Source organism: Stegodyphus dumicola, chromosome X2 (genome assembly GCF_044657685.1).
Source record: "Stegodyphus dumicola isolate Sdum_Otavi_A_Nest chromosome X2, ASM4465768v1".
NCBI classification, from domain to species: Eukaryota; Metazoa; Arthropoda; class Arachnida; order Araneae; family Eresidae; genus Stegodyphus; species Stegodyphus dumicola.
The window spans coordinates 77,955,742-77,975,897 of NC_140781.1; the positions used below are offsets into that span (position 1 = coordinate 77,955,742).

The following is a 20,156-nucleotide window of genomic DNA, read 5'->3' on the forward strand; positions in this document are numbered from 1 at the left end:
GGACTTCTTTAAAAAAAAAGTGAGAAATTAAGGCAATTTGAAGATATTTTATACTTATAGTATATAAATTTAGTTGTACTCATCAAGAAGTCGATGGACAGAAGCTGTTATTTTCTAACAGTGGTAACTTCATGTTTGTGATTACAACTGAGAAAATGAATGAAACTGCAGAATCTTTAATAAAATTTATCATTCAAGAAGAAATGGCAAAGAAAATAAAAAGAATTTGAAGTTATAATGGCAGTAAATTTTTACCTACAAGTGAAAAAAAAAAAAGTTAGGAAAAATGGAAATTAAACATGGACCTACAACATTTTATACTCTGAAGAGTTATAAAAAAGCTGAACGTTTTAATCATGCTATAATTGAAACTGCAAGATACTAATCATGCAATAATTGATGCAGATAATGATGATGCTGTTGATTGTTGCAGAATTACCCATACAATTTTGGAGTGAAAGTGTTAAAGTAGCTTTAAGTGTGAATAACGGGAATCACAAAAAATTTATACTTTGTCAATTATCTACAAGGCACTACTTACCTTACAAGATTTGGACATGAAGCATATGTTCATATAAGATGAGACAAATGAGGAAAGTTGGATTTAAAAGATCAAAAAGGGATCACAGTAGGTTATAGCATGAAGAGAAATTTATGTATTAAATAAAATTCCAGATGTGAGAGACTAAAATTTAATGAGCAGAAACTTGGATCAGCATTCATGAAAAGAAATAATTTAGAATTCAATAAAAATCAAATACTAGAATTATTTTCTACAAAAAACAAATTAATGACAATGAAAATAATTCAGGAATAACCAAGAGAGATCAGACAGAAGATATAACAGATCAAAAATCTCAGGAAACTTTACCATCAAACTCAGATAAGGACTATGACAGATACTTCATTAGAAACTCCAATATCAGATTTTAGAGAAGAGACCATCAAGAGCAATGAAGCAACCAGAAAAATTAAAAGCTTATACTATTAAAAGTATACCATACAAATAAAGAATACCTACAAGCTATGGAATCTACTATGGAAATCAATTTTGGGTACATGTAATCACAGAACTGAGTTCAAAGGAGGCTAATAAAGTCAGAGAATATGTGGAGTGACACACTGATAAGTAAGTTACTAAAAGCCATTGAATATTCACTAAAAAGGAGGAATAGGGTACTTTAGAAATAATTTACTATTGGCAACTGAATTTAACCAAAGAAAAGGAACGAAACTTGCAACCTTTTTAGCCTGTTATCAATTGCAGTTTAACCTGTTATCAATTGCAGTTGACAAAAAATAACAAATATGGTTTTTATCATGTAAAGACTGAATTTAAATGGATACTTGGATAATCTAATTTACATGGAAAAATCACCTGCATTTATCTGATCCCAACAAAGTACAAAAATATATGGATTACCACAATCGGAGAGATGCTGCTATGAAGAATTATATAAAATTATTAAGAAAAGGAATTTAAACTTTTGACTTTCATGCCCAAAGCACTGGTATTCCAAAATGTCATGCCCAAGTATTACTCTGGGTAATTTTTTTTAGTGCATCGTATTGTTATACCCAAATATATATCATGGGAAGTTTATTTTGGCTTCAATTCAACAGATAGCAGCACTTTACTGAAGGTTTCAAAAATACAGGTTTATGTTCAAAGTGCGTGGCAATTTTTTTGATTTTTTGATTGTGCAGCAAACATTTCATCTTTGCAATTTAAAAAAATTGACAATTTATGCACACAAATCATCAAAATAACTTAACAGTTAAAAAGAGTTAAGAAGATTAAAATCAGATCTATGCATTTTATATTTATAAAGATAAGCTCAACTATCATATTGTGGATGACTTAATTACTATTGGAGATACAAATTCTGAAATAAATGACTTCATTTCTCACCTTTCTAAATCATTTACCTCCATATTTTTTTAAGAATATATATCAGCATTTCTAAATGACACCTTATGACCTTGACAGGCCTATGACAACCACTAAAATATACTCATTTTAAAAGTTGACATCAGACATGGATCCGAAAAATTTATTCTCAGTGAAGGAAGTTATATAGCTAAAATTTTATAAAACTTTGAAATGAATGAATGTAAACTTGTCAAGACTAAGGAAAATCCGGTGAAAATCTTGATCATGTGGTGTCTTCTCCACCAGTATCAAAAACAAAATATCAAGTTGCATTAGGTTCATTGAGGCATTTAACAGACACAAGGCCAGACTTTGCTTTTTGCCATTAGTAATTTGTCAAGACTTATAAAGATACTAGAGAAAAAGCACTGGACAGCAGTGCACAGACTATTTAGATACATTAAAGGAACACAAAATGTATATTTAATGTATACTTCAGGCAATGGAAAATTAAATGCTCCTTCAGATGCCAGCTCGTGTACCAGTGAAAATGGTTTCCCATTTGGTGGATTTCAAAAAGTGGAAATGCTACAAACAAAGAATAGTTGGCCTGTTTACAGAAAATATAACTTTTAGAAATTCATCCACAAAATAAATTATCACCATCACGATGACACGAGTATTCAGCCAATCATTGGATGAATTAGTTGATTCCGTTTTGCGTGCTGGTTCTACTCTGTTTGTGTAAAATAAGTAGTTTTTACCATACTTTTCATAGCTTGTAGTTTTTAATGAATTTCCGTAGAAGCTATGGAGAATCTGTAGTAGTTGGAGTCTAAGGTTACCGTATGCACTCGTATAATGTCCGCTCTCACATAATGTCTGCACCCCAACTCTCCAGATAAAATTTATGTAAAAAAAAGTTACCCACGCAATGTCTGCACCCCAAAAACAAGAAGTTCTTACTTTAAAATATATATTTTTTTAACATTGAATTTCTCCTTTAGGCAATAAGCATCTTTAAAAAAAGAATACGCATTTGTTTTGTCTTTGGTTAGCACCAGGATGGAAAGCAGACTTTCCTTGCATTCTGGCGCAACCAATATTCAGTCATAACATCAGCACCAGGAATCTACTCGGCAGATGCGACAATAAATGAAGACAGCACAAACAGGTTTTTCATCACACTGGCTTCCAGGAAATACTGTTTTGTAATGAAATTACTTTCCCCTCCTTCCTTCTTGGAGCATTCGCATATTTCAAGTTTTCTCTTTTCATTCATAGTATCATCTGAAATTCGTGGCAGTTAGCAAGTAAAATGCTTGAAATGGGAAAACACAGCAATTAAACAGCGGCTTTTAAACTGAAAGTTGTAGAATTTGCACATGAAAATGGGAAAAGAGCAGCAGCAAGAGTATATAAGGTGGACGAAAAGTTTGTGCGCAATTGGAGCAAACAGTGTGATAAACTGGTGGCAGTGAACAAAACTAGTTGTGCGCTTTGTGTTTCGAAATGCGAGTTTCCAAACTTAGAGAGGAGGAAGTAGTTGCGCATGCTCTTGATATGCGTGCTCAAGGGGATGCAGTAACATGTAAAACGTGACAAATAAGAGTGCTTGCTGCAGCACAAGAATACATTCCTACATCACAATTCAAGGCTAGTGAAGGCTGGTTGCAGCAAATGATGGAACTAAATGGATTTTCATACAGTGCATCAGAACAGATTTTTTTTAAATAATGTGCAAGATATCAAAAGAACCAATGTTTATTTAAGTTGTGCATAACTAAATATTAAAATTGCAAGTGTTGGTTAATTTGTGCCTCTATATTGTGCTCTTGTGCAAACTAATACACGCTGAGTGTTGATAACATTAATGAGGTAATTTATATTATATATGTGAATCGGAGAAAGAGAGTTTGTCAATTTTAGGTAGCTATTAGACAATTTTAAATTTGATACTTTTATTACTTATGCCAATTTTTTCCACTTAGAACTTAACTTAGCTATCTGAAACTAAATTTACACCCAAAATTACTCATGAGAAAAAGAATGACATTTGAATGAAAATTTTTAGTGAAAAAAAGTGCAGCATTACGTGAGAGTATATGGTTTATTCTCCAGGACAAGCATTTTCATAGGCCAAATTCAAAGAGTTTCGTTCTTTGAATATAGCAAAACATAGGAGGGCTACCTGCTTAAATAAAGCAATGCCTTCATGGCAGAAGAGAGACTGGCTTCTAAGAGAAACTGGCTCATATTCATATCACACACGGGGAAAGCCACAAAAGCCAGACTATTCACCCTATGCCTGAACTCAGGATAAATTATCGATACTCAGCAACTTTAACCATCCCCACACAACAGGAAATTATGGTTGGTTATCTACAAGATAGCATTAACCATGTTGTTCCTAACAATATAAAACTTCTAATAAATTTACAGCACTAAATATTATCACAATAAATCAATCTTACAGGCAGTAAATTAAGCACATGAAATAAATAGTCATCTTGTAGCATGAATAATGCAATACCCAAACCATTACATAAATCCAAAATTAAAGCAACATAAACTTGGAACTTAAATAAAACTTAAGTTTTATGCATATTTAAAAATTACATTTCATTAGAAAAATAACAGCTTACTAAAAAAATTGTAATTTTTTTACCACTAAATTTTAATTAACTTACATCATTGACATCTGCATTAAGTTCTTTAGCTCTCTTCAGAGCGCCACCTATTGAAAAAGAAATATGATCATTTTATAACAGGTCTGCTACAACATCAAAGTGCATTATAATGAAAATTATGCTCTTATACACCATTTGGACAAACCTTAAATGAATTCAGCTGTTAAAGAACATCAGCACATTCCCTGCCTGGGATAGCACAGATCCTATTATCATACAGACAGATTTAGAGCACCTTTAATCATTTGCCAGAATGTGTCACTTTCAACAAAATGCAAGCAAAGAAATTTAGATTTCTTTGGAAAAAATTCTTGACATGCCACAAGTATCCTCTGCTACAATTACTAATACTTTTTTCCCCTCCACAAACATTAAGATGCTTATAATAAATCTTTGTATGGTGTACTATAATAATTATCAAGTTGTTCTTATATAAGCCAAATACTACATGTACTTTTACATAATGCAAAAAGAAATCTCATAACTTATATAATACAAATAAACTTTGTTGCAAAGATTTTCGAGATACCAGAAGATTGGTTTTCTATACTATACTTGGTGGTTCATTCTATAAGATGTAATAAGAAAAATGAATTATGCCATAAAAATGTAAATATGGATTGATGACAAAAAACTAATTAGCTTAGTCACATCTACCAAAAAATGGGTGAATAAACAAAAGTGATTATAATTTTTAAAAATTTCATTAAGGGTTGATTGCAATTATTATTACATACAAAGTTTGTCCACACCTCTGCACATGGAAATTAAGTACTTTTCAGGACCATCAGTGAAAAAAATTAAGGACCTAGCAAGCAAACAGGAAATAAATAAACTAAAGCAATTGACTTACTAAAGCAGTTGAGCTTCACTTGTGTAATACCACTTACGTAACTTCACTTTTGTAATTTGTAAGAAAAAAATATATCTCTAAATATAATGCATTATTATTAAGCATAACCTAATATTTTATTTAGTTATTAAACAAATTTAAGGATAAATTAACTTCTATTTTTTCTAGAAATTGCAAGTCTGTATATATTGTCTTTAAAATAATAATCTGTAAATTTTGCCTATACATTTTCCAAGATGTTAGGTCTAAAATCCAAAAAAACATTATCCCTAACAACTCTGTAAGAGCAAAAAGCCTGAAGACTTTTGACAAAAAATTCAGAAGGGTAAAGAGAAAATCGACACACATTTAAATATTTTGAAAAAATTACATGAAAAACGCTTAACATGAAAAAATATATAAAAAATAGGACAAATTGAATTCAATTTTAAATAATTACGGTAGCATTTTTGCATGAAAAAACAAAAAATAAGACAAATGAAACTTAAATTATTACAGCAATTTTGTTTTTTATCATAAGCGTTTCAGAAACTCTGCTTTATAGCATTTATTATCTTGTTTATTTATCATGATCAAAATATTTCTAGGTCACCAAAATAGAATGTCACTTTAAAATATGGTCAAACGTCACTTTAAAAATATGGCAGGAGAAAAATAAAATGTTTTAATGTTATTTCTTACATATAATTTTAATATATTATCATTATTTTTATAATAGTTATCAATGTTATGTTCGTAAAAAAAATCATCAAAATTTCGTTAATCTCCAAATATAAAATTTTGTATACAGATTGATTTTGAAATCGCCAAAATGTCGATATGTCGCCAAATTTAGTGCCACATAATTAAAAAAACTCATAGCCTTAAAAAAGGAAAAGTTTTTGATGCAATGTTTTATGAACTCTTCATCCCCCCCCCCACAAAAAAAAAGAATTACTTTGTTTAAAGTATCAAAGTAGGGTCTCCTGCTCATAAAACTTGAGTATCTATCATATATTAAGCAGTAGGAAAGAAATCAAACGTTAACCCGTCAAATACGTATTTGTCAATGCATCGCCAAAGAATATTCCTGCAAAATCAGTCATGAAAAAACAAACAGAAAGTCAGATGAGTAAAATTAAGGGCCTTTGTCGATTTTCCCTGAAATTAAGGACTTTTAAGGGTCGTACAAACCCTGTACGTATCACTATTAAATTTGTTTTACTTTCAACATAAATTTTATATGACAAATATCAGTACAAAGTCATACTTCAGACTCCTCCCTCGTACGTCTTTTCTTCTAAAATACACATTTAAAAGCATCAATAATAATTTTTGATAGACTGTGTGACAAAATATTAACTCCTAAGGTGTGATTATTGTGCATCCTTAGGTTCCAAGAACTGAGTATTACACTTGTCTTTCACAGCTTGTTTAGATCACAGAGAATAATCGGAGAAAAATTAAAAGAAAATTGGCACAAAGGTGTTTTTCACTATCTTAACAGAATAAATGCTTTTAAAGGACAGAATAAATGCTTTAATTTATTTTAACAGAATAAATGCTTTAATGCTTTTAAAGAATAAAAGCTTTTAAATGCTTTTAAAGGTTTAGTAACTTTTAAGTTTAAACTTGTAGAAATTCAGGGGGGGAGAAATTTTTAAATTTTCATAAGAGTTTCATTCAAAAATAACACACAAAGTTTTTATCTGATTTTTCCCACAAATGGATATTCACTAGAGCCATAAAAAATAACATTTAATGTATAGGAAATTAGATGAGACCAAAAATTTTTCGTTAAATCATGCGGCTTGTTACAAACCAGTTTTGCTATATATGTGTTAACTTCCTTTTGCAGTTAAATTAATCACTCATAAAATGGTTGTAAAAGACAAACATTTATTTAAAGATAAATCTTAATAACCTACACATAACGTATTCGTAAACGTACATAACATAACAAGCGTACTTACTGCATCGTACCATTAAACATTTCAAGCGTACATTATCTGAATATCTTTTTTAAAATTATAAAATAGAACGACATCCAGAAATTAGCTGCTGCCATTTTCTCAATAGATCTTTGTCTAATAACAATTAAATAACTTACAATCGTGCTTACATTCGACCACCCTGACTTTTCAATTGCCCTCAATTGAACCTAATCTTATCATACATTAAAATGACAAATAAACAACAACAAAAATATAATAATAGGTAGGGAAACAAATAAAATGAAATATAATTTTAAAAAAATTCTAAGTCCTATACCAGGGTTCATAGCCACATTTTAGTTAAAAAAATAAGCACCTATAAGCACTTTTCAAGAACATTTTAAGAAAAAAAATAAGCACCTGTCTAATTACATTATATACAACTGCATAACCTTAAAAATTAGACTTGTAATTTAAAATATGAGAAATGCAGTATTTATTAAGAAAGAATAAGTATTACCTCAACCATGGAAAATAATTACTTTTTTTTTTTTTTAAAATTGTAAATAATAATTCAATTTACAGAACTAGTTTACAATAAGAGGAAAAAAAAAAACTATGCAGAACTAAACTATATTACAAGATTTAATGATGAAATTTCAGTTCAAAATAGAGAAAAAAAATAATAATAAGGCATATTTATTGTATTCACTTGGAACCTAATAATAAATACAATTTTATTTTTCCACTCATATTGATATTTAAATAATTTAAATCTAAATTCTGAACATTTTCTAAATTTTCATTGTATATCAGTTTTCTCTTAACAGATATTGCAAGCAAAGTAATTTAAGTAAAAAAGAGGAACATTCTGAAATCAGAAGACAGAAATTTGCTTCATGCAGTCATCCTTTAACAGTAAAATCTTAACTAACCCGCATACTTGGAAATTGGCGAATATTCGAGCATAACTTGAAAAAGAGGAGCGGGGGGTGGTAGACTGTAGCCGCTCTTTAAATTTTTCCGCTAAATAAATGCTTTTGACATTTCGATATGCGCATCATATAAAAATAAACCAACGGAACTGAAAAATATTCTGCTTAGCAAGCACAGTAAAACTCTTTTAAGTGTTCATAAACAAATCTCAGACAAAACATCAAAATCAATTATCTCTGCAAAATATTGCAAGCGTTATTGCGCAATACGTGCGCCGTAATTCTTCCCTACGTGATATTACGCAATCGGAATCAACAGCTGCCGGTATTGGGAGAATAAAGAACTAAATAACTGGGGTGTTTTTCATTCTAATTTTCAACAGACAGCATTAAATTTCCAGAATAGAATCATTCTTCGCTTGGGTTGGTAGACCGCAGAACTTTTAGTCCTATTCAATTCAGATTGGAAAGTGACAAAAAAAAAAAAGTCCGTTGCTTGTTTTGCAGCGAACTGTAACAGTTTCAATATTTGAGATTTTGCGGAGAAAGGGGAGAACCTCCCAATCTTCGTACTGTATAATGTATTGGCCAAAAAAAACAAAATTATTTTAACTATTCGATTACTTTCCCTTTATTTATTACTTTCGCATTTCTTTGACCAATAGAACGACGGGCACCTGTCTGTGCTCTTCGTGCACACCAAAGGTTATGTTAATGCAGAGAAAGGGGAAAAGCTATTTCCGGGAGTATGATTCACCATCTGACATTCCATATTAGGAAGAAGAGTTGTTTATTTAGTTTCGGCTTTGGTACCGGGAAAAATAGCGCGTTCATTAAAAAAAAAAAAGCACTAAAAGCAAAAAATAAGCACTAAAAACAAAAAATTTAAGGGCTTTAAAGAAAAAGTAAGCACCTATAAGAGCCTTTATATTTTATTTTCAAATATAAGGACTTATAAGCACTTATAAGGACTGCTACGAACCCTGTATACAAAGTCTCTATAGCGCAATGGTTTGCGCACTGTTCGTTTGGGCCTTTTAAGTTCATCGTTTTCGTCATTATCACCATCGTCGTCATCATCATTTGCTTCTGCATTTTTACAAGATTTTAGTTAACTTACATGAGCAGTTGATGCATAAAAGTTGATATTCTATAATGATATAAAGTCTTCTAGTTGTGATATTCTATAAGTGTCACCCGGAAGTACTTCTGTCACAATCATTGGACCACGATACTTAGGTTGAGTTTTGGTTGGTTCTCCAGGTGTAGATTTTGAATTTCTTTTAACTACTACTATTTCTCCTAGCTCAAATGATAGAGATCCCGATTTCTTCTTGTCATAATAAGTTTTAATTTTTTCTTGTTCTCTAACAATCTTTTCTCTAGCTTCTTTTTGTAGTTTTTCCGATTCCTTCCAAACTTCTGCTTCTTCATCAGCAAGTGATCTCAAATCTCCATCTTGAAATTGTGGTACATATCCGTGAAGTATTTCAAATGGTGTTTTCCCAATACTTTTATTGATTGTGTTATTCAAGTTTCTCCCAATTTCTTTAATTCTTTTGTCCCAATCCTTTTGATCTTTACTTTTCATTGATGATTATGTCATTGTCATTGATGTCTTTTGATCTTTACTTTTGTCCCAATACTTTTGATCTTTACATTTCATTATCGTTGATAAAATTGTTCTGTTCGATCTCTCGGCCACACCATTTTCTTGTGGGTGGGAGGTTGAATTTAATGCATGAAGAATTCCCTTTTCCTTGCAAAAATTTTGAAATTCCTTTGAAGTAAAACAAGAACCTCGATCTGATATTAATTATACGATCTGGTAATCCAAATTCTTCTATGAAACTCATCAATGATTTCAGTACGTTCTTCGAAGATGTGTTTTTCACAGCATACAATCGAATGAATCTGGTCATATTATCAATGACGACTAACAATTCCTTGTTTCTTTTAGAACTTGTGATGAAAGGTCCAAGATGATCAATGTGTATTGTTGCAAAAGGTCTGCGGCCTGGGGGTATAGGATGCAAAAGACCCTGTCTTTTTCCCTCTGGAACTTTGTTGATGAGGCATTAGAAGCACATTGATATGTGTCGACGAACATATCTCTTCATAGCAGGAAACCAGTACAGTTCTTTGATTTTTGAGACAGTCCTATCAACAGCAAAATGTCCCATAAGGTCATGAAACTTCACAACTATGCTTTTTCTCATGCTTTTAGGTACGACGTATAATAACTTCTTTTCTCCATCTTCCACAATACGGAACAGTCTATTCCTTTTCAAAATATAATTTTCTACATTTTGATTTTCTTCTGTGGTTCTTTAACTTGGGTCTTTCTTCAAAATTGTTATTAATTCTCTTAACTTTTCATCTGCATGCTGTATCATAAGAATTTGTTGGTCTAAATTTAAGGTCAGACAAACATCTAAATTATCTTCTATCAAAGAATGCATAGTGTATGATGAATTAATAACAGGAGCTCTACTGATTGCGTCGACATGAGACATTTTAATTCCTGGTTTGTGGCATATTTCAAAATTATATTCTTGAATAAGGATACTCCAACGAGCAATTTGGGGATTGCTAGATTTCTTTGCATTCATGTAAACCAATGCTTGGCAGTCGGTAACTATCGTAAATTCAATTCCGAGTAAGAATTGTCGAAGTCTATCTAGAGTCCAGACAATTGCCATTAGCTCAAGTTTACTCGAGTGATAATTCTTTTCAGCTTCCGTTGTGTTTTTATTCACGCAGTAGACAAGATGCCATTTGCCGTCACTTCCGAGTTGAAGTAAGATGCCCTCTGAGCAACTGAAGTATGGGCTTCCGTATGGACTTCTGTTTGAGCTTTAGGGTTGTACAGAGCTAAAATTGATTCGTCAGTTCATTTTTCAGCACTGTAATTCGTCAGTTGATTCGTCAGTTAAAATGATTCGTCAGTTCATTTTTCAGCACTGTAAAAGAATTCCACTGACTTTCTTCCCATCTGAATGTTTGATTTTTCTTAATTAGTTGAGTCAATGGTCCAGCTTTAATGGCATAATTTGGAATAAACCTTCTAAAAAAACTTGTTAAACCAAGAAATCGTCGAACTTCATGAAGGTTTTTAGGTTCTGGGAATTTTGATATTACTTCAACTTTTCTTGATCCTGGCTTTATTCCGTTTTTATTGAAGATAAAGCCCAAGTATTCTATTTCTTGTTTGGCAAATTCACATTTCAGTAACTTCAGGGTTAGCTTAGCTGCACGCAGTGCTTCGAATACTTCAATTAATTTCTGAATCATTTCTTCCCAAGTCCTTGCTGGAACAAGTATATCATCAAGGTAGCACAACACTTCTTTATTACATAATGAGGATAGTGCATGATACATCAATGGTTGAAATTCCGCAGGAGTGTTAGTCAAGCCAAAAACCATTCTTTCAAATTGTCCACATTCATACGGTATTACATCCGGTGTTTTCAATTTTGCACTTTCGGTTAATGGAATTTGTAAATATCCGTGTGCTAAATCTAGTGTTGTAAACAGATTACACTCATGCAATTGTTCTAATAAATCATCTATTTTAGGCAGGGGAAATTTATCTTTTATAGTTTGACTATTGAGACGTCTGTAATCAACAACTAATCTGTATTCACCGATCTTTTTCTTTACTAGTATGACAGGACTATCATATGGGGATCGCGTTTTTGTTACAATTCCATTTTCTTTCCATTCTTGAACTTTTCTTTGATCGCAGCTCTTACAGAGGCATTTGTTCTATAAGGCTTCATACATACTGGCTTTGAACCTTCGATTTTCTTAATGTCCATTTTTAGGAGATCTGTGCACCCTAGTTCTGAAATATTTAGTGCAAAGCAATCTCTGTATTCATTAAGAAGACACTATAACTCTTGCTGGTGATCAACGTCGAGATCCGAGCCAATTTTAACTTGGCTTAAACTTATAGGAACTTTTGTGTTGTTAATATTTTCCGTTTTTGCTAAGTTCGAGCTCAATTCAGAAATTTCAGTATTTAAACATAGTTCAATTTCTTCCGCTCTCCCAACGCATTGATCTTTTTGGGGCCTAACACTTCTATCGCCAACGTTAATCATTGGTATACAAGTTTCGCCATTCTTAATTTCTAATAAACAGCCTATACCTTCGGAAGGATTTTCTATCATAATTAATCCATTATCTACAGAATCTGTTTGAGAACAGACAAGACTGATCGTATTTTTCTCTAATTCATTTTCCTCAAGAGCTTTAAGGCAGACTCGATTTATTTTTTTATCAATTTGGAGGTTACTAAATAGTTCATCTTCCCTATACCCGAAATGAAATCTTTTTCCTATTCTGACATAAGCGATGTGAGGGAGATCAAGCCATGTCCGTCCGATGATTAGATCAACTGGCTGTGCATTATCAGGTACAAGGTATATATTTATGCCTTGGCCTTTTACATTATCAACTTCAACATCGGCTTTAATCATTCCTATAGAGGTCACTGCAGGGCACCCTTTGATTTCCAAAACCGTACAATTCATTCATAGCAGGTTCTGATTTCACTTTAAGTTTCTCAGCAACTGAAGTCCTTAAGAGACAACTAGAACTCCCCGTATCAATTAAAGCCTGTACTTCTTCAGAATTATTCAGTTTTGCTTTCTTCAAATATGAATTGTTCTCTTCTAAATTTTCACCAACTTGCTCAACAGAATAATTTTTTTTCATTTGAATGATTATTTACAGCTTTAGTAACACAATTTTTAGCTTTATGACCTGTTTTATTACATTTTCGACATGTTACTACTGGTTTGGGCAGCGGACAGTCCCTTGAGATGTGTAAAAAATTATTACAGCTGAAACATTTTGGTTCACCTTTTTCATTGTGTGTGATACTGTAGAGTTTTTTCTTTTCGTTGATTGTAGCAACTGGACCATCTTTAAAGGAGTTTCGTTTGTCATAAGACCCTTCTTTACGCGGTTGTTTACTGTTGAAAGTTGACTTCAAGGTATCATAATCATCTAGTTTTTCAACTAAATCAATTGATGAAATCAAATCGGACCATATGTCAATAAAATTATCTTTTACTTCTGGAGACACTTTACGTTTTATCTGATCCGCTACAATAAGGTCGCTAAGTTTCTCAAAAGTATCTACTTTAATTCCGCTTATCCATTCATTAAAAAAAATTTCTTAACGCATATGCAAAATTCTTCCATGAGTTTCCTACACTCTTATTGTGTGTAAAAAATTTTTGGTGAAATTTTTCAGGTGTCTTATGCTGTCCAGTGTTTCACTACTTGCTACCTTGGGTGACACATTCTTGCTATTGAAAATGTCTGGCCAACGGTTGCACAGAAACTAGCTTGATAACACCAGCATGCCAGTATAATACATGAAATCTGGCACAGAACGGGAGCCACAACCTCCAACATCCGTAACTGCCATTCAAAATCTGTTTGACTCCATAGCCAGTCACAAAACAGCTGCTATTGTAGTCAACAGTGAATGCATGTTCTGTACCCTAAAATTACTCAAAATTTGAATTATTCTGTTCTTCAATTATAATATACTGGGACATCCAGAAAGTACTGCAGAGTTTTTTGATAAACACAAATGAAGCATAAAAACATAAAATTTCGTTGAATCACATAAGTACCATTTTGTTCTACAACTTTTTGCCATCTCTCCAACTGTTGAAAAAATACTTTAAGTCATTAGATCTATACATAATGAAGTTATTAAGGTGGTGTCTGCCTATCTCAAAACAGAAATCCAGGCCATTCGGTGAATTTTGAAGTGACCTGTAGAGATTAAAATCGAGGGGGACAAATTCTAGTGAACATGGGATGTGACACAAAACATCCCAGCCATCCTTTCATAATGAAAGATAACACCTAGACTACTGCTCAGTTCTAGGTACTTCATTCAATTTCTGCGTTTAAATTGTCATTTAAGGACAATAACTCTTGAATTTGTCATCTGATATGGTAGCAAGAACTTATACAATTCCTAGTCTCATTATCCACAAAGTATTACTTTTTTGGGACATGTAGCCTTCCTCTTGGTGTTATAAAGAAGGTTCATTTGGTTTACACCATGAGATTCTTCTTTTAACATTATTCTTGTAACCACCTCTCATCTCCATTAATAAGTCATGTCAAAAGAAAAGTGTTTTCCATTCTTTTCAGCAAAGAATCACATGCCAAATTTGAAGCAAGCAAATTCTCCATTAAAATATGGGGTACACATATATTGTAGCAGATTATATACCCATTCTTCATATACTTTTCAGAATGTTTAGTCTATCTGATAATTTCTTAGTTGTATAACATGGCTTTTCAAAGACAGCTTCTTTTAATTAGGTTCTTGCTTAGAGAGGATGGTAGTTCAGAAAGGGCATCATCCTCAAATCTCAAAATACAACTGCTCAAAACTTCTCAAACCACCTTTCAACAGTGTCCACAAAAACAGCACTTTTTCCATATAGAGCACAAATTTTATCAGCAGACTATCAGTTTTTTCTTTTTAAAAATAAAAGTATAACATGATGTAAATGAAGGTTTGAGTTCTCAGTTCTTACCACTGCGTAGAAAAAAAGACTTGTACCACAACACAGTGAGCATATGGGACAGTATTTAAGCATATGTTTTAACTAGTGTCACTCCTTACAAGCCGTAACAAAATAATTTAATGAAAATACACCTCAATTAGAAAAACTGCAGAATTTTATGGATGACCCAATACTTATAAAAATATATGTGATTCTGCTGGCTGCTTTCTTTCATTATGAATTATTTTTAATGGTGTATCTTGGCATAATGTTGATTGAATGAATCAGAATAAAGAGGGGTGTGACATAGCTTCAAACAATAGGATGGGAGAAACTTATTACAGCCTTTCCCTTTATTCTTAACTCCCCAGGGAAAATAAGAATTGCATTCTTACATAAAATTTTTTTGAAAAGATACTGACATTCAAATCGTTAAGAACAAATAGCTTTTAGGACAGAAGTTTACAGAAAACACACACAAAAAAGAAAGAAAAAAGCGGAAAATAGAAAATCACTACAGGTATAAACTATGCAGTTACTTATTACATTGTACAAAGGTTGTATTCCTAGAGCTAAAAGACATGATTTTCAAAACTATGATTAATGAAATGTCGATCAAATGCATTTTTGCTTAAATAAGAAGCATTTTAATACAAAATATGTACTCCTATGACAAGATAGCAAGTTTGATGTGTCTTCTCCATGCTCTATTAATCTTTATACTTCAGTCAGAAGCAGAGATGGCATGTCATAAACCTCATTGCAGAACCTCAGAAGAGAAGACAAATCAACTAACATTAGGGGAGTGGTAGTAGATTTTGATAACTCAGCATGTATGGGACCACAATATCTGATCATCTGCCAGGCTAATCCATTTGATAAATACTTTGCTCATAAAGATAACAGTACAGTGGATGTTATCAATTAAAATAAAGAAATCACAATAAGGTGAGGCATATTATGTTGCATAAAGATAAAAGATTTATATATCTGAGCTGTAACAGATCCTGTAAGAATCACACTGACAAGTGAGACAATGTCATCTAACATTTTGCAGGAATATTCATTGGCGATGCATTGACAAATACGTATTTGACGGGTTAACGTTTAATTTCTCTGCTCAAATGAGGATATTGCTGTATCGATCTTAAGTATTCCCTTCACAACTAGCTATATTGTGATCCTTGCTATTCACAAATCATAAAACAATGTAAGTCACATTGTAGAAAGAACCTGGACTTATCTAAGAATAGGAATTAGTGCCACTGTTCTCTGTGCCATATGCCATGCTCTCATCAATCTCAGTTACCGTGCTCTGTGTAAAAGAATAAGCAGAATATCAGTTTCTGGAAAAAAAAATTCCTTTCATGAGCAGTCTTCACATTCAGTTTGGAATTGCTCATTTTAATCTACATTCACTAAGAAACCAACTGTAGTCTGTGGATAACATTTCACCTTATATTTAGTTGCCACAGCGCTTTAGTCTGTAACATGCCCATCTATACACAGCCAGCTGCTCAGTATCTTAGCAAAACTGGCTAGCAAATTCTCTAGGGCCTAATGTATGTTTCACAAAGAAATTTTCAATAAATGAATGCTTTCCCCACATCAGTTCATTTGTGTATATGAAATATTATCAATAATTTAAGTATCAATGTTTCCAAAACAAACAGTTTTCCATTGTACATATTTTTCACTACTTTTATCATTTCCTTCTTCTGTAAACATTATTTGATATTCTCATCTATTTTTGCAAAACTACATAAGAAACATGTTTATGCCTTAATTTTTTGCAGGCAGTACAACATGCTTTATAAGTACAAAGCTAGTGAAAATCTACAAAATGTAGCACAAATATATAATTACACATATCTGTAATACCTTTAAAGTCAAATAATAACCACGTAGGTAATTTTGGCATTACAAATGTAGCTATAGTACAATACAGTAAGAAAAAATAATATATACAAAGATAAAGTTACCACTTACTAGGCACATAATAATTGAATACATTAGCTTCAAGCCTGTCATTTATATCTTTGATTGCAAAAGCCTTTAGAGCTTCCTCAATAGCTTCATTCCAAAGCTGTTTTACTCCAGCCTACATGTGTAAGAAAAACAGGACAAATATTAAACACCCAAACCAATGAGTTAGGTAAAATTTATTTATAAACTATAAATATATTTATTTTCAACTTAATATAGAGTACTAGTTAGGTTTCTCATTGTCCTCCAGTTACTTGGGGCTACTGTTTGTGTGTACATATATGTGTTCATTCATATTAAGTAAGTATCTAATACAGATTCATGTTATTATCATTCCACATGATTTTCACCTAATCCATCGAATTACAAATGCTTATTTTTACTAAAAGTATTTCTTTATCAGTTATATTGTAATATCTTTGTTAGAGATGTCAACTCCAATGAGAGAAATAATCCTCTCATAATGACTAAATTCAAATCAGAAAAAGATATATGGCACACGACACAAAAATGTTTGCACTGGCTTACTCTGAAAGCACTTACTCTAGTCATTTTTTTTTAATTCAAAAAGAAAAGAACTCAGCAAAAGATGCCAAAACAATTCCAATAAACTATAGTGTATGAATATTTTTACTTCACATTCTTTATTTACTTAATCCATACTTGCCAATCTATGACACTCAAAAATCCGGAGATTGTTTTTATGAAATCAGGAGATTTTTCACAATGTTAAAAAGACTTTTTAAATGACAAAAATATAGTTTTTAATAATGAATTACCTTTAAATAGTTACTCATTCTTAAATGCAAGCAACACAAAAATACCTTACACATAAAACACATTTTTATTCCTTGCATCGTTTAAGAAAACAACCACAAAAAAAAAAAAAAACTTTAATCAGTTTTCGTACAAATGTTATAAACAGAGGCAGATTTTGCTTTGGTTGATCTTTACAATATGGTAACTGGTAGTTTGGCGACATTTTGGAGGCGATAAAGGTTACTACCTGGGACTTTGGTAATAATGTGAGCCGTACTCAGTTCCGATTACGCATTATTTTGTGTGAGGGAAATGAGAGATCATGGGATATGTCATGTGATATTAATGGACGAATTACGGTTCTTTAATCGGAAAAGGGGGGAAATCAGGAAAAAATCTGGAAATTTTGTATTTGGTTTATTCTGTGTTGTGTGAAACAGTGTTCGTGAATTTTTGGATCCCATGGCCGTAACTAAAGAAAAGTTTATCGGACACGTAATCAAGATTCTGAAGAAGATTAGGTAAGTTAGTATTTTTAATTATTTGAGGATATTATTTTTATGCATTGTTCTAAATGTAAGGTGGAAGTAAAGGAATTTGGTATTATTGGTAAAATTGTTATTAGCAATGATTTAGTTTAAAGTAATTAGGATTGTAAGGTAATTTTTATTAATTTAATGTATGTGCTCATTTATAAATATATTTTAATTAAATGATAGTTATTTTGTGAATTTTATGTTTGTAGGAATTTGGTATACGTTTTAGTTGAAGTAAACGTGCATGGAAATAATTTAAATATCTGACACTAAGTATTTGTAATGGTTGCGGTATGAATTCGTTGGTGACGTGTATAATGTAATAGATGATTTAGAGGTAAAAGTTTTTGGATATTTTATTTATTTTATATGTGGAAATGTTCATATTTGGAAAGGGTAAATACTTTTTCGCGATCAGGTAATTTCATATATGTTCTTTTTACCGGGTTTAAAGATTGAGAAAATTGTCATGTATTTTCGTGAAATTTTTCTAATTTATGAGAAAAAAGCAGTGTACATGGATATAGTGAAGAGTGTGCGCAATGCCATTTTTGTGCAATTCTGGGATTTTTTTTAAGTAAAAATAAGTCGACGTGTACATGGTTTAGTGATATTTTAATTAAATGATAGCTATTTTGTGAATTTTATGTTTGTAGGAATTTGGTATACGTTTAAGTTGAAGTAAACGTGCATGGAAATAATTTAAATATTTGATACTAAGTATTTGTAATGCTTGCGGTATGAATTTGTTGGTGACGTGTATAATGTAATAGATGATTTAGAGGTAAAAGTTTTTGGATATTTTATTTATTTTATATGTGGAAATGTTCATATTTGTAAAGGGTAAATACTTTTTCGCGATCAGGTAATTTCATATATGTTCTTTTTACCGGGTTTAAAGATTGAGAAAATTGTCATGTATTTTCGTGAAATTTTTCTAATTTATGAGAAAAAAGCAGTGTACATGGATATAGTGAAGAGTGTGCGCAATGCCATTTTTGTGCAATTCTGGGATGTTTTTTTAAGTAAAAATAAGTCGGCGTGTACATGGTTTATGTGTATGTGTTATTTTGAAAAACGCGTAAGGAGTATGGTATTGTGCACTTTTTCCCAATTTTGCAGTGAATATTTGTCATGATTAAGCAGTTTTGTTAGATAAAATTTCTAGCATAAGTGTAATTCGGCTAGTAGATTGTTGGAAGAAGTGTTCAATAGATAAAAAGAAAAGAAACGTCTTTACTTCGTGAAGACAAAATGGCGGTGGGAAAAAAAATAGAGGGTTGCTGTAGGAGAGTTGGTCGCCAAATTTTCGCCAAAAAAACGCCAAGTTACCATAATGTAAAGATCAACCTTTGCTTTCATTAAGAAAGAAACTTCATAATTTTGTTCATAGCTATTCCACGCAGGCCTGCTTTCGCTAATAAAAGTTTTTCTAATGTGTCATCACTAAGATTAGATCTAAATTTAGTCCTAGCTTTTGCAAAAACACTGAAAATCCTCTCACACTCTGCATTACTATGGGGAACTGTCAAGATGGCCAACATAATTCTAGACAGTTCACTATATTTTAAAATTTCATCAGCATCTTTCAGGAGCTGATGAAATTTCCTGTTCAAAAAGTACCTTATATTCTTTTCATATAAGGTACTTTTTGAACAGGAAATCTGTTCAAAAAGTACCTTATATCAGAAATAAATATCAACAATGTGTTCATTGACATTTATTGGTAAAGAAGCTGCCTCTTTTTCAGCTGCTAAATTTAAGAGGTGACAGGTGCACCTCATAATCTGCAAATCTGAATTTTCCTTTCTTAAGATGCCTGCAACACCAGTCTTTAAGCCTACCATTACTGGTGCATTATCGGCACCTAAACAATTATCCATAGGGACTGCATTTTCTTTTAAAGTATTAATAATTAGCTGTGCTATATTAAAGTCTGTCGAATGTCCTTCTAAAGCGGGGACAGAAAGTAAACGGCACTCAATTTCTGAAGACTCTGAATTAAAAAAAGAAACAAAAATTTGATACAGTTTTGAATCGGTTTAATTGCTTCCATCCGTAGA

At 31.8% G+C, this 20,156-nt stretch overlaps 1 protein-coding gene across 2 annotated transcripts in view; it reads right to left on the bottom strand.

Annotated features, from left to right (window-relative positions):
* Nucleotides 1–20,156, bottom strand: part of LOC118184476 (histone-lysine N-methyltransferase NSD3-like) — a 339,671-nt gene that overhangs the window by 207,147 nt on the left and 112,368 nt on the right. For both annotated transcript variants that reach the window (XM_085809719.1, XM_085809718.1), the window contains exons 4-5: nt 16,802–16,913; nt 4,564–4,610 (exon numbers count right to left, since the gene is read on the bottom strand). In XM_085809719.1, the coding sequence (XP_085665845.1) occupies nt 4,564–4,610; nt 16,802–16,913 (159 nt within the window). The remainder of the gene's footprint in view (nt 1–4,563; nt 4,611–16,801; nt 16,914–20,156) is intronic.